This window comes from Littorina saxatilis, linkage group LG2 (genome assembly GCF_037325665.1).
Source record: "Littorina saxatilis isolate snail1 linkage group LG2, US_GU_Lsax_2.0, whole genome shotgun sequence".
In the NCBI taxonomy this organism is placed as follows: Eukaryota; Metazoa; Mollusca; class Gastropoda; order Littorinimorpha; family Littorinidae; genus Littorina; species Littorina saxatilis.
Genome location: NC_090246.1, coordinates 83,977,763 through 84,004,260, shown reverse-complemented (window position 1 = coordinate 84,004,260; position 26,498 = coordinate 83,977,763). Strand labels below are relative to the sequence as shown.

General features: G+C 41.0%; 2 protein-coding genes across 2 annotated transcripts in view; one reads left to right on the top strand and one right to left on the bottom strand.

Annotated features, from left to right (window-relative positions):
- The window catches only part of LOC138959941 (serine/threonine-protein kinase/endoribonuclease IRE1-like), a 46,163-nt gene extending 33,065 nt beyond the window's left edge, over nucleotides 1–13,098 (top strand). Inside the window, exons 14-22 of the mRNA XM_070331622.1 lie at nucleotides 1,453–1,543; nucleotides 2,171–2,300; nucleotides 2,608–2,767; nucleotides 4,203–4,396; nucleotides 4,801–4,942; nucleotides 5,123–5,250; nucleotides 6,792–6,915; nucleotides 7,492–7,559; nucleotides 10,642–13,098. Of these exons, the coding sequence (XP_070187723.1) occupies nucleotides 1,453–1,543; nucleotides 2,171–2,300; nucleotides 2,608–2,767; nucleotides 4,203–4,396; nucleotides 4,801–4,942; nucleotides 5,123–5,250; nucleotides 6,792–6,915; nucleotides 7,492–7,559; nucleotides 10,642–10,836 (1,232 nt within the window). The 3' untranslated portion in view covers nucleotides 10,837–13,098. The remainder of the gene's footprint in view (nucleotides 1–1,452; nucleotides 1,544–2,170; nucleotides 2,301–2,607; nucleotides 2,768–4,202; nucleotides 4,397–4,800; nucleotides 4,943–5,122; nucleotides 5,251–6,791; nucleotides 6,916–7,491; nucleotides 7,560–10,641) is intronic.
- A 7,246-nt stretch (nucleotides 13,099–20,344) lies between these two features.
- Nucleotides 20,345–26,492, bottom strand: LOC138959946 (ankyrin repeat and SOCS box protein 8-like). The gene has a single exon (XM_070331630.1). The coding sequence runs from the start codon at nucleotides 26,113–26,115 to the stop codon at nucleotides 25,174–25,176; it is 942 nt and encodes a 313-aa protein (XP_070187731.1). The 5' UTR covers nucleotides 26,116–26,492; the 3' UTR covers nucleotides 20,345–25,173.
- Between the last annotated feature and the right edge of the window lie 6 nt (nucleotides 26,493–26,498).

Sequence of the window (26,498 nt, the reverse complement as noted above, 5' to 3'; positions counted from 1 at the left end):
TGCGCTCCAAACTGCTTGCACTAGGATTGCACAAGAGTTCAGTAGAGTTTTCCTTGAACGCTAAGAGGCGATCAACTAATCAGCTCTACGACTTACGCTGGAGAGCTTGGGCCACCTTCGCCTTGTCCAAGGGGATAAAGCCGCTTTATCCCTCAACACAGGACTTGGCCAACTTCCTGGTGGAAGTGTATCAAAAGAAGAGTCTTTCTTCTAAGACTCTTCTTGGATACAGATCTGCCATCGCTTCCACGATTGCGGCCGCTACTGGTCGCAGAACTGAACACTTGATCAGGTCCTCCCTCATCGCTAATGTCCTTTCGGGTATTAGCAATGCAGCGGTGTCTAAACCTCTGGTTTCATTTCCCAAGGGGGATGTCTTTCTGGTCCTCAAACTCCTGCGTAGCAATGAGTTTGAACCCCTGGCAGGCATCAGTATCAAGTTGCTGATTTTTAAGACTAATTGTTCCTCATCGCTTTAGCCACTTGCCGTAGACTCAGTGGTATTCAAGCTTTGAGTGGCCTGGACTTTGACATTGAGTTCACCACACAGCAGTGGTTGCTAGCATGGTCACGTCAGTCTAAGGTATGTTTCTTGGGTATATTTTCTTTTACGGTAGTACTGTTCGAAAATTGCCTGGGTATCTTAATCCTTGGATTTAAGTGATTTTGATTAAGGAGTTTAATACTCTACATATCACCCTCACACCACTCTGGTATTCTGTGCAAGAATAGTACTGTCGAGGTAAGTGTTATATTGACTGTAAGGCTTCTTTTTAAGCCTACTGTCTATATGATACTTACCGAGACAGTACTATTAGAGTTTCCCTCCCGCCTCCCCTCTTGATATGTTATGGGCTTTTTGAGGGTCTGCAGCTCATAAAGAAAGAGGACGCGCCACCTACATCCTGTAAGGGGGAAGCACTCGGACAGTGCTTGGGATCCACGGTGGCGCATGGTTATGGGAGATAATTGTACCCACTCAGCGTTTTGTCCAATTTTTTCGGCCTATAATAGATAATGTGCAAGAATAGTACTGTCTCGGTAAGTATCATATAGACAGTAGGCTTAAAAAGAAGCCTTACAATGAGTCTAAATGTCCTGGCTACAAAATCATTGTTTCGTAAGAACATCTACATGTCAAAACTATCGGACGGTCAACCAGCCAGGATTGAGATCAATGCGTCAGATAAATAAAAAAAACGTATGTGTTAATGACCGAAGACAATGACTGAGAACAACACTGAGAGTCAATGTCATCTGGTATTCTCCCTCCCCCCGCCACCTCTCCATCTCCCCAAGCTTGTTCTTAATCCCACTCTCATCTAAAGCCCAGCTTCTTTGTACTGTTCGTAAACTGTTGACCACGATTATTTTCGCCTAACACAATAATCATTTGTTTTTGTACAGCGTTGATATTGCACTCATACATTATATGTTAAATATTTGTTGCAGTCTTGCCTAACGGTCACATAGAGATCGGAAAGATCACATTCAACCCTAAGGCTGTTCTGGGTCATGGCTGTGAAGGCACCTTTGTGTACAGGTAAGTTTGACATGGCCACAGAATTACAGAGATGTTTTGCTACATTAGATCAGACATTTTATGTGCAGTCAGGCATTCCCGCTTTCATTTTGTAAATGGCTAAAGAGTTAAGTTTGTAAAGGGAAGAAAGTTCCTGAAGACTAGAGTGAACAAGAGTTATGCAGAATCAGTCTTCTGACATATTTATCAACTTACAGAGTAAAACAAAGAAATTTGTTGTCTACATTGAATATCAAAAAACAAGAAAGGTAATTTGTAGGAACAGACAAACAAGAACTTAGCTTGGTTGAGTTTTCGGCCGCTTGCTGGTAAACCGCAAGCAAATGAAATCTTGTTTGTCTGTGCATTTAAAAGACTGTTGGGTCGACATATTTGTGATTGTAACGTATTGTTTTGTCAACAAATTACCTTTCTTGTATTCTTGTATTGGCAGTCTCTTTGTTTTTGGATTTATTTTGATTTTGTCTACATTGAAAGTTATCAGAGTAAGGAAAACCCTGCTGAAATACTTTTTAATATGTCAGTGCAAGCAGGAAATGACATTCGGGTAATATTTTGTATCCATTCTATAACAGATTAATTACAGACTATGTCTGGTAGCTGCTCTAATCTACACCTGCTTTTCAGGGGTACATTTGAGGGCCGTGCCGTGGCAGTAAAGAGACTGCTACCAGAGTGTTTTAGTTTTGCCGACCGGGAGGTGGAGTTATTGAGAGAATCGGACCAACATCACAACGTCATTCGCTATTTCTGCATGGTATGTCATCACAGCACTAACTTTTCATTCTTCCTTTTTAAGCTTCATTAAATCCATGGGTGGGGTTCTTCCGGTATATGCCAGAAATCCGGATTCGTAATGTCTGTGGTGACGTTTTTTGGTTGTTAATTATACACAGAATGACATTTTTCAGTCCCACCCATGTAAATCCTTAATGATCAGTTTCCTGAAGTAATTGTGAAGCTGGTTCACATTTTAGATACTTAGGTTGTGGATGATTTTGTGAAGAATTATGAAGGCTACAATGTGTTTTTAGACATATTTTGTGTGTTGTGTTTCATTGCAGGAAGCAGACCAACAGTTTCGCTACATCGCTCTGGAGCTGTGTACAGCGACACTGGCAGATTACTTGGCAGACAAAGACTTGCCCGGTCCCATGCCCGACACCATCACTGTGCTGCATCAGGCCATGAATGGCATCGCACATCTACATTCCTTGGACATAGGTGAGGCACTGGTCTTTGCTTTCAGTTACAGTGGAACCCCCCTTTTAAGACCCCCCAATTCAAGATTCCCTCCCTTTTGAGACCATGTTTTCTCAGACTTTTTGTTAATAACCTGTGTAAATGTACCCCCATTTAAAGACCTCCTCCTTTATTAGACCTGATTTTCTCAGATTGTGGAAGGTCCTGACAGAGGGGTTCCACTGTATCTTTTTTGAATGATACTAAAAGAACCTGGAAAGATGTTACAATATGAGCAAAGAAAAAAGTGTTTTGAACCTTTGACTCATACGAGGAAGAGACTGTGAAACAAATGGAAGCAAGTAATGTATGGTATGGGTAACATACCAGGCTAGGTTGTAGATTTTGGTTGAGTTTCATGCAATTACTTTTAATTTTTTTATTATTTTTTTTTTATTATTTTTTTTTTTACCAGCCAAAGTCCCAGTAGAGTTGTGCAGTATTCTCTGTAAATTCTCTAGAACCACAGCCAACCAAAGTATGGATGTCATCTTTCCATTTTATGTGAAGTCAATAGTTAAAAGGAGCATTCACCTCGCACACTCATCAGCACAGAAACTAGAACACTTCAAAACCCAGACACTCTCAACACAGTCCTTTAAACAATGTATAACAATTACACATTAACATGCTTCCATTTGAAACTTCGAAGTCGTCATCGTGGATTGACGCCCTTCAATTAGACTTTGGGAGGGCGTCAACCCACGATGAAGACCGAGAAGTTTCAAATGGAAGCATGTTAATGTTATTGTAATTCAATCTGACGACGATCTCTTTCCTGCTTTCATGCGATGGTAAACAGACAGAATTGATTCTGTTCTGTTCACACACTACTTTCAGTCCACCTACCTGCAAGGGTCAAGTCCCAAGAAATATGTCTCTGTATTCCTATCTTACCACTCTGCTCCTGTTTTGTTTTCTTTCACATACATTTTCCCTTCTTTTTTGACGGGTTTCTGGACAGCAAACTCTAAAACAAATTCTTTTCATCACAAAAGCGATCTTTGGAATTGACTGACGTAGTCCGGAATAATTCATGCATCAACTTACGTCACGTATTCGACGTCATCACTTCGCATGCCTTATGGTCTCAGTATTTCGTTGGCCTTCATATTTCCTACTTGTAAAATGACCCTCAAAGCTAACCGAGACTAGTTGAGGTTGTATCAATGCGCCTTGCCAGCAGGTGGTTAATGACTTTTTTAGCGAGTGGTTATCGACAATTAATGACCGGTAATTTTTTAATGAGTTGTGGCATTCTGACCAATCACAGGATCTGTTTCATTAAAACGCCAACTTGATTGTATTACAATGTATATTGATGTACATCATTTGAAGAACATTCATGTTTTCCTTTGTAAAATGTAATTTGTTAGAAAAAAAGAAAAAAAAGGACTTTTCTGTTGTTTTGTTTCAGTTCACAGAGACGTGAAGCCTCAGAACGTCCTGATCTCGATGCCTGATGCCAAGGGACAAATCAGAGCGCTCATCTCTGACTTTGGTCTTTGCAAAAAGCTTGCTGCTGGGAGGCTGTCCTTTTCCAGACGTTCGGGGGCTGCTGGAACAGAAGGCTGGATTGCTCCAGAGATGCTGGAAAACGATGCCAGAACTGTGAGTTCATCATACTGTAATTCTCTTTTCTCCGAGGGATTTTAAAGGGTTTTTTTCTCTGAATTCAAAAGTATGTTGGTATGTGTATCTAAAATGATTTTTCAATCCCCTTGACTTTGAATAATTGGCGCAAGCTGCAGAATTGTAAGTGCACAATGTAATCATGTTCAAGAAAATAGATTTGCTTGAGGTATTTCTTGGAATATTTCAGTAGTAACTCCTGGATGATCTCAGGATAATCAGAAAAGCATCTTTTTGCCATATAGGTAATCTACCTGCTCTCTGAAGAATGCTTCAAATGACAGGAAACAATTGAACTTATTGTTGCATGCCCGTATTTTCTCCGCTTGAGAGCATACTTTACCGAGAGACAAGACTTGAACCAAATGTCGCTATGTTTTCAGACGTGTGCAGTGGACATCTTTTCCGCTGGGTGTGTTCTGTATTACGCTGTCACCAAGGGGAAGCACCCTTTTGGCGATTCACTCAAGCGTCAAGCAAACATCTTGTCTGGAGACTTCTACCTGGAACATTTGCGAGGGGATGGTAATGCAAAATTATTTTTGTTACTCCAACCTTTCAGCTGTTTGTGTCGATTGATTTGTCATGGTGCTTTGAGTGGTTGACAATTTTGTTTCATCAGAAAAAGAGTGTTCATACATGTTCAGTTTTTTCATATCATTGAAGAAAAGTGCTTCATTGCTTTGATGGATTTTGTCCCTGCAGAAAACGTGGTGTGCCGAGAGCTGGTGGAGGCGATGATAAGCTTCAAGCCAGAAGAGCGACCATGCGTGGCGGCAGTGTTGAAACATCCCTTTTTCTGGAGTCTGGAGAAACAGCTAGCGTTCTTCCAGGTAAAGATAGTGTGGTGTTCATGTTCACTGGCTTTTTCTTTCCAAAGCTTTTCTGTGTCACTGGAAATAGCTGTGGAAGAAGCATTGTACAGTGTTACCTGCGATGAAAGGACACACTTGGGACCAGACAAAATGTAACCTACACTTCAGGTGGCCTGTCATGGCAGGTATATTTTGATGGAGATAATAGAGAAAGGGACACCAGAAGGTGTCATTTCAAGTGAGGTGTCCTCTCAACCGAGGGTACCACTGTACATCTGTTTGGAGTGTGTGTTGTACAGACATGGGACTGGTCCGAATTTTATCGGAATTCCGATATTTTCCTTAGCTCACAGACCATTCTTGAGATCGATGCAAATTCGTTGAGAAAAAAAGGGGGGGGGGGGGGGGGTGGTGGTGGTGGTATGAACCGTTCAGCTCAGTGAAGCTGTCTGCGTCTGAAGTCAGTGCATTCGCACCCCAGCACTCGCGTGAACCCATAGCAGTATCGCCTAGGCCTAATTATTCACCGATGGCGGTTTGCGGGTTGTTTTGATTGGCTGCCGATCTCCAAACGCCGAAGGTGAAAAGGGTAGCATCATGGAGTCTGGATTCTGTATTGTTTTGTCAGCTGTGGAAGCTCTTATGATCAACGACCAAAGTGTGAAAAACAAATGGAAAGCCAACTGGCTGTCAGAAGAAGTGACTGTCATTATCAACAAGAAAGAAAGGCGCCAGCTCATCAGTTGGCGACAGTATCGCCAAGATATCCATTCCCGGTCAGGCAGTGTGCACGTGTTGCGACAACGGCCACTGCGTGGTGAAATACGGACTTGGTGAAAAAAATGTGTTGGTTCTGAAAGTTTTCAAGTCAGTTTTGTGTGTGTGTGATTGTTATAAATTACACTTTTGTTTAAAATGCTAAAACATATTATTCTTGTGGTTTGTATAGCTTTTTAAAAAGGCATGATCTAATTTTTTGCTATCAGGAGAGGCCCCAAAATGGCCTTTATAATTCTAACATTCATTTTCCGTCAGGGGGGCTTTGCCCCCCTGAACCCCCTACCGGGGCGTTGCCCCTGGACCCCGGCTTACTTTCCTACTTTTTGAACATTTGCTGGTCTCATGTCTGGTTGTAGTTTAGCAGTCTCCAAGACTTGTGAAGATCTGCTACCCACCTGATGGAAGACATATATTGTAGAAGGGAGATCTATATCCCATTACTTTTGCATGTCTTTATGCTCCATATGGTTGCTTGTTCACATTCATCCCCGGACCCAGTGCTTATCCGGATTTCCCAGCATGGCATGAACACTTTTCAAGCTTTGGGAAGTGTCAGTACAGTATTTTTCACTATGTGTCAGTGAACTTTCAATTATTCATGGTCCACATAAACTCATAGAATGCAAGGGAACCTGCTGCTTGTCACAGTTGAGTAAGTAATTAGTTCACTTTCCCCATCCTTTTTTTAATTTTTGTACATTTTTTAGATTTATATATTTTTGTTTTTAGTGTCAAATTTGTTGTTGTTGACACAAGTTGACTGTGTTTGTTTGCGGCAGGATGTGAGCGACAGGATAGAGAAGGAGGAAGAGACAAGCCCTGTGGTGGAGAGCCTGGAGAAGAACGGATTGTTCGTCGTCAAGTTCGACTGGAGGAAGGCCATCACCATGGAATTACAAAATGGTGACAAAAACAGTGAAAAAAGGGTGTTGGAGAGGGTGTGTGTGTCTGTGTGGTTAGGGGTGTGTGTGTGAATGTGCGTGCGTGCATGCGTCGGTGGGTGGGTGCATGCATGCATGTGTCTTTGACGGTGTGAATGTGTGTACAGTGGATGCACTGGTGTAAAGCATGTTTGTAGTCATTTTTCTAGCGGTTCATTCATTGTAAAATATTTGTTCTAATCTCCCACCTGTGTCTGTGAGGTTAGTATCAATTTGGAATTGTCTGTGCCATGGGAGATAAGTGATTGTTTGCTGCAGAGTAATGATATTAATTTCAAATGTATATTGCTACACTTGAGGTTTCACTATCACAAGGGTTGCCAGTTTTGACAGTCACTAAGGAGCACTACTTGTAACAGGAACAAACGTCAAGTTATTATTCTGTGTAAAAACATTGGTGAGCACTGTTATGTGAATGAGTCAGTCAGCACAATGACGTCAAAGTGTACCTTTATAAAGAGCATGTTTTAAGTTTAATGATATTATTGTCAACCATGATGTGTACGTAACATTAACTTCAATTTTTCCTTTTCCTCAGATCTGCGGAGGTTTCGCACATACAAAGGAAAATCTGTGAGAGATTTGTTACGGGCCATGAGAAACAAGGTGAGTCATTCACAAGATTTAATGACAGTATTAATGCTGGTATTGGCATAGGCCAATGGACTAACGCAGGGATACTGTATTCAAACCAATGACAAGCCCCGGTCTAAATACTTGTCCCCAAATTGGTTTCTCTTGTTCTGATTAGTTACTGATTACTATCCTTTACGTATTCTTCTGCTTAGACGACTGTTTTTGCATATTGTGTAAGGACTCAACTGTCTGCCATGTTCTTACTTCTGATTGCAAGTTTGTTAGCCGTAGGCTGGTTGTTGTGAAGACACCACCATAAGCCGTAGGCTGGTTGTTGTGAAGACACCACCATAAGCCGTAGGCTGGTTGTTGTGAAGACACCACCATAAGCCGTAGGCTGGTTGTTGTGAAGACACCACCATAAGCCGTAGGCTGGTTGTTGTGACGACACCACTTCTTCTTCGTTCGTGGGCTGAAACTCCCATGTACACTGGTGTATTTTGCACAAGTGGAATTTTACGTGTATGACCGTTGACGACACCACTATAAGCCGTAGGCTGGTTGTTGTGAAGACACCACCATAAGCCGTAGGCTGGTTGTTGTGAAGACACCACCATAAGCCGTAGGCTGGTTGTTGTGAAGACACCACCATAAGCCGTAGGCTGGTTGTTGTGAAGACACCACCATAAGCCGTAGGCTGGTTGTTGTGAAGACACCACCATAAGCCGTAGGCTGGTTGTTGTGAAGACACCGCAATAAGCTGTAGGCTTGTTGTTGTGAAGACAGCACCATAAGCTGTAGGCTTGTTGTTGTGAAGACAGCACCATAAGCTGTAGGCTTGTTGTTGTGAAGACACCACCATAAGCTGTAGGCTTGTTGTTGTGAAGACAGCACCATAAGCCGTAGGCTTGTTGTTGTGAAGACACCGCCATAAGCCGTAGGCTGGTTGTTGTGAAGACACCACCATAAGCTGTAGGCTTGTTGTTGTGAAGACAGCACCATAAGCTGTAGGCTTGTTGTTGTGAAGACAGCACCATAAGCCGTAGGCTTGTTGTTGTGAAGACACCGCCATAAGCCGTAGGCTGGTTGTTGTGAAGACACCACCATAAGCCGTAGGCTGGTTGTTGTGAAGACACCACCATAAGCCGTAGGCTGGTTGTTGTTTTCACATTATGACAATGTAAATCACATGAACATGTTAATCACGAATAAAACATTGTTTAAACCAATGACAGGCTAATCGTTCCTCATACACTCACAAGGAAACCATTTCTTATTTGCTTGGTAGATTTATTTGTGCTGGTGTGGTGGAAGTGTATTTTCTGTGAGTGCTTTTATGCTCTAAGGTGCATAGCTGCCAACCCTCCCTAGAAAACCGGGAAATTCCTGATTTTATGTCCAGTCCCGGATTTTCCCGAATACAGTAGTACCTGCCATATCCGGTCACCCATTAGTCATTGCAAAGGTGACCGCAAATATCAGGTGGCCGTTCATTACAGGCCCCCTCCTCCTCCAAAAAAACCCAAAAAACACGATCAAGTTTTCATGAAGAAAAGAAAGCGATCATCCACGAGCCGCCGATTCATTGTCTCTGTTAGTTTTGCTTTCGTTTATACATCTTAATTATTTGCGTGTTTAACTCGATCGTCCAGGCTAAGCTATTGTTTCGTATGTTTCTATGTGTGTTGTTTGGATTATTATATATGTATTTGAGTGTCAGATAAACAAGTGTTTCAAACTCACATCAGCTGTGATCGATCCGGAAGTGACTGCCGTAAATGTACATGTATGCGCATGTCTGTATTTACAGTTTGCGCATGCGTAAGTATTCATGTCGTCTGCTCGTGCTGTGCCGTCTGTGCACACAACACACACACACACACACACACACACACACACACCACAGGCGCTCGCCCGCGAAAGTGACAAGTGGCCGTTAAGTGGCCGCTCCTGTCGAGTAAGAGGGGCACCTTAGGGCAAAAATCAGTGACCGTTGACCGCGTCAGACAGGTTAACGGCCATTAAGAGTCAATTATAGAAGGAAAACTCATTAGTCATGGGAAAGCTGGCCGCTCCGGGTAGGTTCACGCCCACGAAAGGGCCGGAAATGGAAGGGACTACTGTAGTGCAAAAGTTTCCTGATTAAAAATTGTTCGAGTGTAGTTATATAATGACTGGAGTGTATTTTCAAGCGCCTGTACTCGGCGTAGTTTCACTTCTGAAATCTCGCTCAGCGCGAGGCTTTGTCACACAAACGCTGTGATCAAAATCGAAACTAAACGAGAATAGGCAAAATTTGTGGCTAGCACATGCGCTTCAGTCGAATGTGGATGAGAAGCAGAAGAAGAAGCAGCAGCAGACGACCACAAAATGAAGAAAACAACGGTCCAGCGGCCGAAAGTTCTTGTAAAATTTCAAAAGAGTTACAAACAAGAGTATGACTTCATCTCCGAATCGACAAGACGCGGCATACATTTCGCGTTTTGCACCAAGTGCCGCGAAGATATCAGCATCGGACATGGAGGCCGGGGGGATAGTGAAGCTCATTCAAGAACAGCAAAACAAAGTAAAAGGTAGTAACTAACATGAACTATGATTTTGGTGCTGTTGTGAACTGTGATAGCAAAAGATATCTTCCCCCACACCATTGGAAGATGTGACTGTCAAGAAGTATGAAATACTGTAGAAGGAAGCTTGACGTGCATTGGTAACTCACTACTACATCTACTCTCTCTCCAGCTCATTCTTCCTTTTTTGTGACAAAATTTGCTGCCAGAATCTGGCAATTGTAATCCTCAGAATGCACCAGATCGCACCATTTTGCATCCTTTCTTTCAAACATTTTTCGGGGGGGGCATGCCCCCGGACCCCCCTAGCATTCTAGGCGCTTCGGGCCGTCGGCTCGGCGCTGCTCATTCCTCCCTATTTTTATCTGGAAAAAGTTGGCAGCTATGTAAGGTGTTGTCATAGAATAGGTTATAACAGAGATTTCACTGTGCATTGATAGCCAGAACAGAAACGTATATGTTGGTAGAATGTTACATTCAAAAAGTGTAATAACTAAGAAGATCAGTAAAGAATGCATACATGTTTTCTCTGCTTTCTTTTGCAGAAACACCACTACCGGGAGCTACCAGAAGAGGTGAAAGCATCACTTGGTCGCGTGCCTGACGAGTTCGTACAGTATTTCACGTCGCGCTTCCCTCGTCTTCTCATGCACGTCTACGCTGCCATGGAGATCTGCAAAGAGGAGACTGTCTTCAGGAATTACTATCACGATGTGACACACAGCACTATGTTTTCTTGAACGCGAATGGATGTACGTTTGAGAGAGAGAGAGAGAGTGTGTTTGTGAGTGTGTGTGTGTGTGTGTGAGTGTGAGTGTGCATGCGTGTGTGTGTGTGTTGACCAAAGTTAGCACACATCCCTGTGCTAAGTCATCTGTGCTGGAAACGCTGTGCGTCGTGGTCATTCTGTGAATTTATATTACACGTGCAACAAGATGTGATCATTGGTGCGTACCAAACTAACCAATAACATCTTCTCGTTGATTATTTCCGCAACAATTTTTTAAAGGTGATGTGGCTTCTTCTTTCAGTGGATATGTGAAAGATACACTTTTATCTAAGTGATGTGAGTAAAAACTAAGAAGAGTTCTTCACTAGACTCTATATAGCTCAGCCTGCCAATGCTTTAGGGTATACAACTCTTCCACGCCCCATGAAAACCCCGACTTGAGTTATTTCACAATATCATGTATTGTAAACATGCCTTAATTGTGTGCGTATTGTTGCTGTGGGCGTTGACAGACCTGTTTACCCTTACTATTTTGAAGTTATTTATGACTAACTTTTAGGATTTGTGGGGGAAAAAATACTCCATTTGAGTCCAGACTACGATATTCAAATGTGCTTCAAATTAGGTTTGTGTTGCTAATGTTGGCGTTTGTAACCCATTGGTTACTATTTTGGTCATCAGATTACTATTTTTTTACTTGACCGTTACTCTTGTCAAGTTTTGGGGGTAAACATGTCTAATAAATGCCTTACATTATGCGTGTCTCATTGCTGTGGGCGCTGAAAACACTTTGTACCTTGAGGACAGAATTCTCAGGTGCTAGAGTGCCATTCTTCAAACTGATGCACCTCTCTTCTCTGATATTTATTTGTGAATTCTTCAAAGTTGTTCTGCAGTGTTGGCTTGTTCTGGCATGTTGGATAGAGTTCAAGCATGCCAGAGCTGATACATAATTTGTGTGTACATTTTAGTGCAGAGAAACTGTAGTACTTGTTGATTTTTTTTAAGGGAGTGGGTTTTTATCTTGAAGAAATTTCAATGGTGAGATTATATTCACCAATGATAATATTATCATGAAGATATCTATATTATAAAGAGAGAAAGAGAGAGAGAGAGAGTGTGTGTGTGTGAGAGGGAAAGATAGAGACATAGCTGCCAACCTTCTCGAATTTTTCGGAATCTCCTGATGTTTGAAATCTGTCACGAAATCCCGAAATTTGTTCGATTTCCCCCAAAAGGAAATTTTCAAAAATAATTTGTGAAAGCAGCCTCTTTTTGGGGGACGAAATTGGTGAAAAGACGCTTTGATCAACCGAGACCAGCCAAGTCGATAATAAGTTGTGTTCTTTCCGGTTTGGGCCTTCTAAAAATGCTGCCGAAAACAGAAAAAGAAAAAAAAAGGCTTTTGTTAAATGAATAGCAATTTTTAGCATAACATACCGGCCCCCAGACCCCCCACAGGAATTTCATAGTCATAAGGTTGGCAGCCATGTAGAGAGATTAGTTACAACTACAATTTTGTGCTTTATACATGTCATTGTAATAGTTTACTTCTCTTTTCCTATACTGCCTACTTGCCATATGAGAAGAAATGTTGTGCAGATCGGAGATGTGTTCGCCAAAAGTTATGTACATGTATCTGAAAGTACAAGCGAGAGCAATGACTGCCGTATCGATGCATATGTTGGTGCACATGTGTGTGTATATGTGTCATCTTCCGTCCAACTCGTGTTTTGATGTCATGAATGTTTCATTGAAAGACAGTGACTTACGATTAAGTCTTTAATCACCAGCATTTTTTCTTTTAATCTGTCAGAAGGACAGAAAAAGGGCAACATTCTGTCTCTTTCAGGGGTGCACTATCTCTCAAACGATGTTCAGTTTTTCATTTTAGTTAAAAAATGTTCTTCCAAAACTGTTGTCTTTACCATTTGTGTGAACAATTATTGCACACACTTTTAATCTGCAGAAAATGTATTGCATTTTTATTTTCATACAAAAATCGCCTTTTATTAGTACTTTTTATTATTGTAACTTCTTTTTCTTGCAAGGACTATCAAAAATATCTCCTAGCGCTGTTTTTTTCTCTCAAAAGTTTGGATCACAAACAGAGGAAAAGAAACACACTCTTTCATTTTGATCACAAGTCCACTATCATAAATTAGAAGATCAACAAGTTTGTTATCAATATTTAGTAAAAGGGAAGGTCGGGAGGAAAACACCTGTTTGGGGTGAGTGACACATTACTGTGAAAACAAAAACTGTGAATGATCGTCTTTTGAGTTTATTTGTTTTTTGTCTAAATGTGTTCTTTGAACTGATTGGTATAACGGTACTGTTGATTCCAGTAGCTGATGGTAGTTTACTGGTGGCCAAATATAGATAACTTTAGTTTCATTTCACACACACACACACACACACACACACACACACACACACACACACACACACACACACACACAAGTTCGGTTAATATTTTTTTGTAAAATATAGAACTGTTTGTTACTGTATAATTCAAAATTGCTTGCATGTGCCTTTACATAACTACATATTTTTAAAGATATTTACTGACATATCATGAATGACATGGTATGAATGCAGTAGCAGAAATGTAGGTTAAAAATAAAATAAAAAACATTGTTACATTGGATTGCCAAGGAAGTAGGTTTGCAATGTTTTATTGAAGCACATACCTTTTTGTCTATTTCTTAGATTGTTCACTACAACAATTATTTGTGTAATGAATGCAATTGATTCTAATGTGAAGTGCTTGATGTTATAAGCAAAGGTGTGTCAGAAATAATGTTTATCCTTTGTCTTTCTCTGCAATTATCTGTTGTACCAGAATGTTATGTCCCCCCGCGGGTTAGGGGGAAGAATTTACCCGATGCTCCCCAGCATGTCGTAAGTGGCGACTAACGGATTCTGTTTCTCCTTTTACCCTTGTTAAGTGTTTCTTGTATAGAATATAGTCAATTTTTGTAAGCAGTATGTAGGAAATGTTAAGTCCTTTGTACTGGAAACTTGCATTCTCCCAGTAAGGTAATATATTGTACTACGTTGCAAGCCCCTGGAGCAAATTTTTGATTAGTGCTTTTGTGAACAAGAAACAATTGACAAGTGGCTCTATCCCATCTCCCCCCTTTCCCCGTCGCGATATAACCTTCGTGGTTGAAAACGACGTTAAACACCAAATAAAGAAAGAAAGAAAGAATGTTATGTCCGTATTTGTTCATTTGTTATTAATATTTATTACTGGCATGTTGCAATTTTATTACAGTGGAAACCCCTTTGAAGATAACAAGAAATCAGAAAATGAGGTTTGGAGAGACAGGGAGCATTAAAATGGAGGTACATTTAATTCTGTAGATATTAGGAACAGAAGATCTCAGTAAGCAGGGTCGTGGGGGGGGGGGGGGGGGGGGGGAGGTGGTGTCTAATGTACCTTCAATACAGGGGGAGAAAATATGCATAAATAATTTCAAAGGAAAATTGTAGTTGACATTTTTTAACCCACTTTTTATCTCCAATCTTCCACTATTATGCGATGGTGGTTTCACTTTTCTTTGCGTTTCTTTGGTCCTTAATACTGAGATCCTGGTTAGCTATGCTGCTTAGTAGTGTTTAGAGTGTAATGAACCAGATGACACTTTGTTGTGTGAAATGTACTCTGTAGCCCTTGACTAATTCAAATACTTTGAACAAGAAGCGAGTAAAAGATGCACTTTCAAAGTGTAATGTTTTGAGTTGACTTTGTTAAATGCAAAGCACCATCTAATATAAAATATGAATAGGTTCCTCGGTTTTCAGAACTGCATGATAGCACCAAGAAACTAGAGCTGCAAGTCTACTTGTACTAGCAACTCTTCTTCATGATTTAGTAACTTGGGGACCAAAGCAAACTTTGAGTCCCACACAATTGTCTGTGTTAATTGCTAAGAATCTCCCCGTTTGATCGACATGCTCCGACATGCTTTTATCCTGCTCTGTTCTACATGAGCTTATGCATTTGTTCTGCAGATTTGTCATTTTGGTTGTGTTTGTTCCTTCTTTGGAGATGAATGGTTTTTGTTTTTTTAGTCTTTTGACTGGGAGTCTGTGAAATGTTTGCGCTTTGTAATTTGACAAGACTCAAAGTGCAAGCGTTTGCAAATACAATGACAAATGTTGGTGTGTGCACCGTAAGAAAAGACAATGAAACTGTATTGGGCAATCTTTTGTAACATTGACATTACCTGTTTGTTTCAAGTGTGCTTGCAGGGTTGTTTACCGTACTTTCCGGGTGACAAGGCGCTTCGTTATACAAGACGCACCCCCTTCTTTTTAAAAAAAATTGTAATCCAGTCACCCATTGGACGCAGGGGGCCGATAGGGCGCACCAAAATGACCCAGTTTTTGCCATGAGAGGTGGTTCCCCTGTCATATCTGAGAGAGGAAACACTTCCTGCACCGGGGTCAGTACTGAGTGAAAATATGTGTGCTCTGTGTGTGCGGCCAGATCAAAGGCATTGTGATAGCTGGGTGGCCTTGTTTATAGACACGACCTTCTTCCCAGGGGTCAATGACCCAGTTTTTGCCATGAGAGGCGGTTCCCCTGTCATATCTGAGAGAGGAAACACTTCCTGCACCGGGGTCAGTGACCGAGTTTAACAGAGTGGAAATCTGTGTGTGCGGCCAGATCAAAGGCAGGGCAGTACCTAGTTGCTGAAACATGCATTATCACAAGTTGTTTGACTGGTACTCAAGCGGTCTCTTTGATTTTTTTCGTATTTCATACACGGATTAGGCGCTTCGTTATACAAGACGCAGGGGTCGAACTCGAGGAAAAAAGTCGCGCCTTATGACCCGGAAAGTACGGTACTTGCTTAAACATTCCATTGTTACAGCGTGTTGTTTTATTTGAATGTTGTTTCTAGTATTTGATTGAATGTGTTTGGTGTACAATGATCAAGATAACATTTTTATAATTTGAGGAAAAGGGTTGTACAAATAGTTTCAAGAGGAGAATTCTACAGGTTGATTGTGTAGAGAGACCATTTGAACGTGAAGTGTGCGTGTACTTTAAAAACTCAAACTTGATCAATTTTGTCTGGTTTTTTAAATTTTAGCTTTTGATTTTCTTCATAACGAAGAGGTGCTCAGTTGTTTTGTTGTAATAGTATTCCATCATTTCATTGAATAAAGTCATTATGAGTGTTTGAACACTGTCCGAGCTTTGTAACACACACTACTTTAAATGCTTCTTTCTTCCCCAATAGAAGTGTGACAGTTTAAAGGTTTAAATTTAGAAAGGTATGCCACGCCATCCTGTATCCATTCAACAGAAAAATGTGCATTTCAAATGAAACGGCAGTATGGCTGCCTAAATGACGGGGTAAAAACCCATCATACACATAAAAAGCGTGGGAGTTTCAGCCCATGAACGAAGAAGAAGAAGAAATCTGATGTGTAAACAGAGTTGGAAGCATACTTCTTCTTCTGTGTTCCTGGGCTGCAACTCCCACGTACTCAGGTTTTACAGAAGTGTTTTTGAGTCACTTGAGAAAAAGTGACTCTATGTAATCGGTCAGTGTTAGTCTGTCCGGCCGGCCGTCCGTAGACACCACCTTAACGTTGGACTTTTCTCGGAAACTATCAAAGCGATCGGGCTCATATTTTGTTTAGTCGTGACCTCCAATGACCTCTACACTTTAACGATGGTTTCGTTGACCTTTGACCTTTTTCAAGGTCACAGGTCAGCGTCAAAGGAAAAATTAGACATTTTATATCTTTGACAAACTTTTCTCGGAAACTATCAAAGCGATCGGGCTCATATTTTGTTTAGTCGTGACCTCCAATGACCTCTACACTTTAACGATGGTTTCGTTGACCTTTGACCTTTTTCAAGGTCACAGGTCAGCGTCAAAGGAAAAATTAGACATTTTATATCTTTGACAAAGTTCATCGGATGTGATTGAAACTTTGTAGGATTATTCTTTACATCAAAGTATTTACATCTGTAGCCTTTTACGAACGTTATCAGAAAAACAAGGGAGAAAACTAGCCTTTTCTGTTCGGCAACACACAACTTAACGTTGGGCTTTTCTCGGAAACTATAAAAGTGACCGGGCTCAAATTTTATGTGAACGTGACTCATTGTGTTGTGAATAGCAATTTCTTCCTGTCCATCTGATGCCTCATATAATATTCAGAACTGCGAAAGTGACTCGATCGAGCGTTTGCTCTTCTTGTTTTGTTGTTGTATAACAAAATTATCTTGCCAATTAGGCAGTCAGACTCTGGTTTTATGTACAGGAAGCATACTCTTTATGACCTTGGCTCCCATGAAATTCCTCTTCTTCCTGTTCATTAACTGCAACATTTTCTGCTCAACATGATAGTGGCTTTTTTGAACATTTCCTAACCATTCTGTGCGAAACCCCGGGAGTTTATTGCAAAGACTGTGAAGCATTACCTGTTGACTGGGCAAAGAAAAAACCTACTGTGACGGCATAAGCACAAAGCAAGTGAAATGCAGAACGAGTTTTACTCTATCTTTACAGTGTTAACAAGGCTAATGAAAGTCAGACCTGTGTAGAAGAAGGTTACGGATAGGCGTGGTATACATTTCTGATTGGCCTATATGCCAAATTGGTATTATAGTTAACATTCCACTGGATAGCAGTTGTGCTTGAAGTTTTCATGAAGGTACCTACCTTGAAGAAATGACGCAAAAATGTAATAATCCAGTAGCTGTGATTCAGTGGCAAGTTACTGGGAATGGCGAGCTTCCCCCTTTTGCACTGAAACTTAACTTATTTCACATCTGAAGGAAATGATTCAGTTGCTTCAACACCAAACCGTTTTGATGCTGTTGTAAATATGCTGTGTTTGTGGTTTTCATTAATTCAGTTTCAGACATTTTTTATATTTGATGCATGTACCAAGTGAAAAATTGACAACAATTTGTGATTAATAATAAAAAAAAAAAAGTTTGATGTATTACCATGTACTTTTTTTTTTTTATCTCTCTCTCCCACACACACACACACACACACACTCCATTAGTTTACCTTCATTCAGTTTAATAGTAATACGCAATATACCTGCTTACATGAGCAAAGTAGGTTACAAAATGGACCATATCCATAGCAACAATACATACTTTCGAGACAAATTATTGCAACAAGGTCAGTAAACACACAACCAAAGTAGAAATATATATATTTTGACATGCAACGTTTCATTCCAAACAATGGAACATTTTCAACCGAAGCGAAATACTTGTCACAGCAAACAGCAAAACGGAACACATCCCACCAACGTCATCCACACAATTCTAGTTCTACAGTCAATGAGCGCAGCTGAATCGCAAGCAAGATAGGCAAGAATTAATTTTGTTTTGCGTCAACACCGATATTGCTGGTCAAGTTATGGCACATGTTTACACACGCAAGAACCATCTTTAAGGCAAAGTGCCTTGGACCGTTAATGACATGTATTCATGTTAACAGAAATGCCGACACTTTAGCGAGAGAACTATATGTGTACAGTGGTACCTGCCATCCGAGGCCCTTCCCATGAGAGAACACCTCCAAATAAAGGACACGTGTTCCTCCATAAAGTTGTCCAAATCATACCTGTTAGGAAAGGACACCTTTAACATGGGGATGCTTTTGGCTTCTCCCATGGGTGTCCTTTCATCACAGTAACCACTGCACAACCCACGGTATCACTAAAGTGTCTGTGTCTCTGAAAATGTTTGGAGCATTTTCTTCAAAATGTAGGTAGTTCTAAACACAAAATTACTCAGGCAACAAACAAAACTAGTTGGCGTGGGTCATGCAAAACTTATATAGATTTTATAAAGCAAGTGAGCTGCGTTTACCCATATTTGGGGGATCTAAATTTTGCAGGCCCTGATGTAGGCAATAAATCAATAATTCCTGTTCAGATGATATTGTTGTCAAGGACCTATATGTCGCACACCTCATGAAACAGACAGGTTTTAATTGACTGTCATCATCTGGAATGTGTAGTCCAAAACAATGTTACATCCAGGCTTCGTTCACAATACAGTTGACTTGACAGTCCAAGCTGGCCTGGCTGGAGCTGAACGTATTTTTTCAATAGCACAGCCCCGAACTCTCATCTATATATATATACGACTTGTGTCTGTGTGTGTGAGTTCGCGATGCACGGCCAAAGTTCTCGATGGATCTGCTTCAAATTTGGTGGGCTTATTCACAGAGACCCCGGACACAACCTCATCGATGAGATATTTCAACACGTGCTCTCAGCGCGCAGCGCTGAACCGATTTTGTGCGCGCTGAACCGATTTTGGTTCCACCTCAGCTACCCGGGCCCCCATACCGACACACCAAAGCCAAAGTTCTCGGTGGATCTTTTTCAAATTTGGACACCGTATTCAGCTACACCCCGGACACAATATCATCGATGAGATATTTCAACACGTGCTCTCAGCGCGCAGCGCTGAACCGATTTTGGTTTTTGTGTTCATTTCACCATTATAAGTAACTCTTCCTTATCTTCTCATCTTCTCCAGGTTTTCAGCGTTTACCTCCCTTCCTTCGTATGGTGCACTATAGTATGAGTGGGGCGTCTTCGGATATTCCCGGCGTTCTGTTACTATTTTTAGAAGGTCACCGCAGTGTCCAGAACGTAAATTGGACCCGTAAATTATCCTCACTGTAAAAGTGCAAAGGTCGAATCAATTTATAGCCACGCGAAAAATACACTGTCATCTATCTCTCTATAGATACGGCTTCTCTGTGTTTGTGTGTGTGTGTGTGTGTGTGTGTCTCTCTATGTGAGCAACACCTGGGGATTGTTCAGTTCTGTTTGTGATGTGGTCTGGCGGCTTTTGTGTATTTGTATGTACTGGCCTTCCTTTGAAAAGCCATAACAGTTCAAAAGGGCTTACAGATAAGCTATAAATTGCTCAATCCTGTTTGAGTGGAGTTCGCCTCCAAAGGTGATTAACACGGTTACATTCGTCGACAAGGATGGGACTCGATATGGTCAGGAATGGCATTATGGCCACTGAATCATTTTTGTGCTGTTCCCATTCCACGAATCTGGGAGGGACCTAAGCTTGGCGGGTCCATTGTTCGGACCCGGCGAAGCCGGCGTACGGCTCTAAGTACTTCTTCCCGGCGAAGCCGGCTACCCGGCGAAGCGGGTATTCATTCTAGTTCATATATATATGTCTTCACAATGTAGAACTACAGCAAATTCATTTACATCAATCAACAACACATTTATAGCAAGCCTTGGGTGTATCTTCCGTCGCACGTAAACATTGAATGTGAACTACGTATCAGTCCACAGACCTGACATGGGATAAGAACATTCCTCCACTTGCACACAACATCCTTGCTGCTTTTTCTCTGCAGATTGTGACTTTTTAGCGGAATTATTTATTTATTTATTTATATGGGAGATTTATATAGCGCTTGACGTTCTCTAAGCGCTTTACATATTAATTTCTGCCGTGTGAGATGGAATTTTTTACACAATCTTTCTTTACTTTATTTGGTGTTTAACGTCGTTTTCAACCGTTCAAGGTTATATCGCGACGGGGAAAGGGGGGAGATGGGATAGAGCCACTTGTTAATTGTTTCTTGTTCACAAAAGCACTAATCAAAAAATTGCTCCAGGGGCTTTTACACAATATATCACGCATTCACATCAGCCAGTAAATCTCAAGCCATTACGGCGAATATTTACTTTTCACGGCCTATTAAAAGTATTATTCCAAGTCACACGGGTATTTGGTGGACATTTTTTTTATCTATGCCTATACAATTTTGCCAGGAAAGACCCTTTTGTCAATCGTGGGATCTTTAACGTGCACACCCCAATGTAGTGTACACGAAGGGACCTCGGTTTTTCGTCTCATCCGAAAGACTAGCACTTGAACCCACCACCTGGGTTAGAAAAGGGGGAAGAAAATTGCTTATGATCCGACCCAGGGTCGAACTCGCAACTTCTCGCTTCCGAGGCAAGTGCGCTTACCACTCGGCCACCCAGTCCTGAATTAATGTTTCACATCGACAAAGGGGTCAGTCACAATATTAATTCAGTAAAAAAATCCAGCTCTGTGCAGAAAGCAGCCAGAATGTAGATATGCTGTATGTGTCCAAGTAGAAGGATGCTCTTATTTTGCCAGGTAAAAAGCCAGGCAGGATCTGTGGTCATCTATCAGACGGTCTGGACAGGTGGAAGGTACAGAAGAACCCCTCTTCAAGACTCCCCACCTTGATGACAAGTGTTGTTTAACGCCCTCACGGTAAAACCATAAGGGGCATGTTCCTGGGTGTGACCCCGACTTTAATAGATGGTTAAAAAAAAAAAACCACTGGCACTCTCCTTTTAAAGACCTCACTTTTTCTGAGTGTCTGCTTATCTGCTCTCTAAATTTACCTCCATTTTAAGACTCGCTCCCGTTTGAGACATAATTTTCGCACATTTTTGGTTGTCTAAGAAGGAGGTTCCATTGTACCTTTAATTGAGCTTTATCTGTCAAATGTACATATTCTCTGCTGCAGCTTCATTATCCACAGTTCATGCAATACACACTGATCCATAATCAGAAATCTAAAATACAAGATCTGACCTCATGACCAGGCCCAGCACTGTTTTTACAATAACATGTATGTTGCTGGACATCATACGATTCAATTAATAAGATTCAAACAGTAAAGCTTGCCAATCATTCAAACATTAACGAATACATTAAATAACAACAACAAAACGGATGGAATTAATCCCAGAAAGATTAAAAATCAATCTGTTAATCAGCCAAAGATCTGATCAGCTACTACTAATAAGCTTCTTGCCAATGTTTATGTAAATCAGTACATGTAATAACACAACAATCCAGATCAAGAACCACCCCCCGTTAACGACGTTAAACACCAAATAAAGAAAGAAAGAAAGATCAAGAACCGAAAAACAGAGACAAACAACGCTGCAAACTGATAATACACAGATAAAACTTGGAAGAAAACAACTCGAAGCAGAAAAAAATGGAACAGTAACTGAAAAACAGGTTCCGTTCGTTCTTTCTTTCTTTATTTGGTGTTTAACGTCGTTTTCAACCATTCAAGGTTATATCGCGACGGGGAAAGGGGGGAGATGGGATAGAGCCACTTGTTAATTGTTTCTTGTTCACAAAAGCACTAATCAAAAAATTGCTCCAGGGGCTTGCAACGTAGTACAATATATGACCTTACTGGGAGAATGCAAGTTTCCAGTACAAAGGACTTAACATTTCTTACATACTGCTTGACTAAAATCTTTACAAACATTGACTATATTCTATACAAGAAACACTTAACAAGGGTAAAAGGAGAAACAGAACCGTTAGTCGCCTCTTACGACATGCTGGGTAGCATCGGGTAAATTCTTTCTCGTCCCAACCAATATGGGACTCCCCATAACCCGCGGGTGGTGGTTCCGTTCGTAAACAACTTATATTAATACAGTAAGAACAAAGCTGTGTATTAAATAAACAGTAGGATCTTTCACCTTCAACAAAATGCACACAGAAAAGTAAATAAAACTGATTTTGACTATAAAAACTAAAAACAATCCGGTTAAGTGTCATTGTTTTAGCACAGGCTTGAATGTAGACATTGTGTCAAGAGCGTTTGGGGTTTCTGACTGTTTTGAAGTACAATGTTTACATATCTTCAGACATACCAAAGTGTGCAACAGACTTTCTGGTTACTAAATGTTTAAATTGTATACTATAGGAGAGCCCAGAAGAAAATATCCTGTGTTGTTGGTCACATCAATGGACCGTATTTTCAATCCCTGATTGAGGAGGCTGAGAACCTTTCATTTGACTTTAACCTTTAGGTTCATAATTGGGCTGTATCTGGATATCACGAATCATCAAACCAATGGAGTGTATACAGTTTCAAAGTGCAGGCATGGGAATGGAACAAAATAAAAAAGGCTGAAAATTTGTAAGTAATGGCAGGGGGGTTCGGGGGCATGCCCCCCTGGAATTTTGTTTCTCCAAAGAACCCAAATGGTGCAATTTGGTCTCATCTAAGCTCCAAGTTTGCCATTAAATTCAGTTTTTAGAACCATTTTTGCCTCCCCCATTTATTTTTTCGGCGGACACTTTGGCTTTTTTGGCGGAACAAAAAACAAATTGGCGAAAATTTGCCTTTCGGAGGACAATTCCCATGCCTGAAAGTGCTTGTTTTAATAAAATCGAACAAAAACGTCAATGCTTTTTCATCTGTGGACATTTGACAAGCCTAACACAGCTCATTGGTAAGATTCTCATGACTGCTCAGGTGAGCAAAAAGGGCCAAGAAATGTTTAACCAGATAAACAAATCTTGTATAAAGTGTCAGTTTTTTAATTTTGATCTTTTAATTTTTAACCAACATGGACTAAAAGGGACTGTTTCAGAGCAGTTTCTGGCGAACTTGACTAATTTGAAGAATCCCCCGTTGATATTTTCTTTGCAACCATATGGTAAGTAAATTGCACAAAACAGAATTTATGTAATAATACAATGTGCTGAATAGTGTAAACCCCTAATTTTCTTTAGCCATCCCTATTAAGCATGAAGCAATAAAGTACAATGCATACAAAAATCCATAATACTTTCAGACAGAAATTTTACCTTTCACTTTAAGGCATTCACACACACACACACACACACACACTCATAAAAAATAAAACCATTTCAACAGATATAAATAAATATATATACACACTGTAACACAGTGCCCCCACTCACACACACACACATAGCTTTTACACAAACACGCTTAAGTCCACACACACATACATTATTTCTCAAACTCATTTTAAAGGTTATGCTTTGAAAATACAGTACAATGTTGCTATTAAACTTTAAAATGTCTATGGTGTCAATAAAAATGTCGGATGATCAATTTGAACCTGTTAACTTAGAACTCTTTCCCCACCAAACACAAAACTGCACCTGAAATACAGCATGAAAGAAACCCATGATCTGTAAGTGTGATAAAAGAGCAGATTTTTTTCCTCAACATCCAACAAAACGAAACAAAGGAACATTCTGTGAAGCTAACTGATAAGTCAGCTGCAAAATACTCTTTTTCAGACAAATTTATAAATATATTATTATATATCACAACATTCAACAACAAAACTAGCACAGATTCAGCTTTCAATCATAATTCAGTCCATGCATACACATGTATGCAGATCCACATCTCCTTAGGCGCCAAGAACAAATTAACATCCACCATTCTGACTGAATACCTTACAATACAAGGCTGAGTGTCTTAGATGAACAATCCATGGTCTTCCAACTAGATTTCTGCAGCAATCTCCTGAAATATACAGCCCTGTGCGATGTTCTTCCAAACACTGAATGAATAGATCTCAAGATGTTCACTCTTCTTTTAGAATGTGCCGTCACTACCATAGTGGTTATTTCTTGACACACAATTTCTGTTTTCCACCAACTTCAGCACTGATCAATAGACCTTTTCGGTATCTGAGCAGCTCTCGCAAGACACGCTCTTTGAGTCTTTGTTATGCTTTGAACATCGCGAGAACTTCGAATCTTGGCTTGTGCAGCTCGCATGAGATCGCTGTACCGCATGCTTTGCTATGCTCTGAAGTTTGCGAGAGATTACGAGAGCTTGGAATACCGATTGGGTCTATACATGTATACATTGTTAAACACAGTTTCACTTCATGAATCGTAGGAGCAGACTTCATGTTCCATTCCCAAACACTTGCACAAAATAAGAATACTAGCAACAAAAGTTAAGTATAAGACACAAAATGAAGAAATAAGCTGTAAAATTCACTATCATCGTGATGATAAAAACAGAAGTGTACAAATGTACTGCCACCACAAAAGCATCATCGACAATCAATATCAATTCATTGCACATCAATTACCATTCATGAACAAAACAATATATGAACCATTCTCCGTCATAATGCTGATTCAGTGATAACATTTTGGCAAAGAAGTGGACAATGAGTTTGAATGAAATGAACCCAAAAAATAAGCTCTACTCGGCTGTAACTAGTGTAAGACAAAAATCCTATAAATCTGTAAGTGTAAGCCAGAGTACATCTCGTAATCCTAGCAATTTCATAATACTTACTGTTTAACTGCACAGTTGCTCATTTTTTGCACGCACAAAAACAGGCCACTCAAATGCACAGGTCCGTCCCCATACACAAGCAAATGACCATACATGTACAATGCCACGTACATATCAAAAGCACAAAGGCAAGAAGAGACAAGCAATAGACAAACGCAGAAGCACCCATGCAGACTGAACACCATAAGTAAAGCAAAAGATAAAATTAATCATCTGTTCAAAAGCAGAAACTGAATCAAGGACAGTGGCAAGGGCAGCGACTCTGTGCTCTTCACGAAATGTTTTCCTGAGGTGAGGCCGGAGACGCTGTGTCTGATGACAGACTTGCACAGATGCTGGAGGGACGGAGGTGAGCGTGTCTCCGACTCCAACAACTCCATGATCATCGGATCCACGTTGAAACTGTTCATCAGCGCCGCTTTCACAGTGCGGATCTGCGCCATGGGTACTCCGGCCATCAGCACCAGCTTGACGATCTCCCCATTGCCGTGCTTTGCTGCCCAGAACAAGGGGCAGCGCTCCGCAGAGGGGTGGTGACTGTACAGGGCGCTGCCATGGACGATCAGCATCTTGATGATCATGGAACTTACACGATACATCAGAGCAGCCAGAAGCGGTGAGCACTTCAAGCGGTCCACACGACTAACACTAGCACCTTTTGCGATGAGATAGTCTACCAAGTCTGGCATCTGCAGCAACGCCGCCACTCTGAGCGCTGTGTGTCCCTGACCGTCAGGACAGTCAATGTCAGCGCCTTGATCTACCAGAGTCATGATCCCTTCACAAAAATGCAGGCGGCAAGCTGTGATCAGTGGGGGCTCCACGCGCCCTAGGTGATCCTTGCTGATCATGTTCAAGTCCATGCGTCTTGCTCGTTCATTGTGTCGCATGAACAAGTGAAAGATGTCAAAGTGTTTCTTGTACAGCGCCAGTGACAATGGCGTCACATCCTTGATGTGAAAGTTCAGGTCCAGATCTGGATAGGACAGTAAGACACTGCGCACACCCCTGACCGAACCCACTTCTATGGCAGAAAACAAGTCGTAGGCAAGGAAGGATTGCACGTAACGGTTAGACGTTTCAAACGTGGTTTGTGTTGGACGGATGTCAACCATTCTGGTAGGGCTGCTTTTTGACAGAACTGCTGCCATCTCAGAATGATCTACAGTGCTTCTGATAAGCAACACTGACGACTTCCAAGTACAAAATCAACACTTTTGAGGAACTGGAATTAAAGTGAACAGTCTGTAGCTGATGATAGACATTTCCAGACGAATATCTGCTCCAGTTTTGGGTTGGTCAAAAAAACGAGAAAAGCAAGTCTAATTAGCCTTTTGGTCATTCCTGCACACCGCGACCATCAAACGTTCACTTAGGCAATGCAATAATAAAGCTGACGGAAATGATTGTTTAACTTGTGCTTCCAGCTCACCAGTATCATTCTTGGTTTGAGAAATAAGCTGGAGCAATCACCAAATACACAAGCAGACAACACACCCCGTCAGCCAGAATATGGCCGCGTAAATAACAAGAA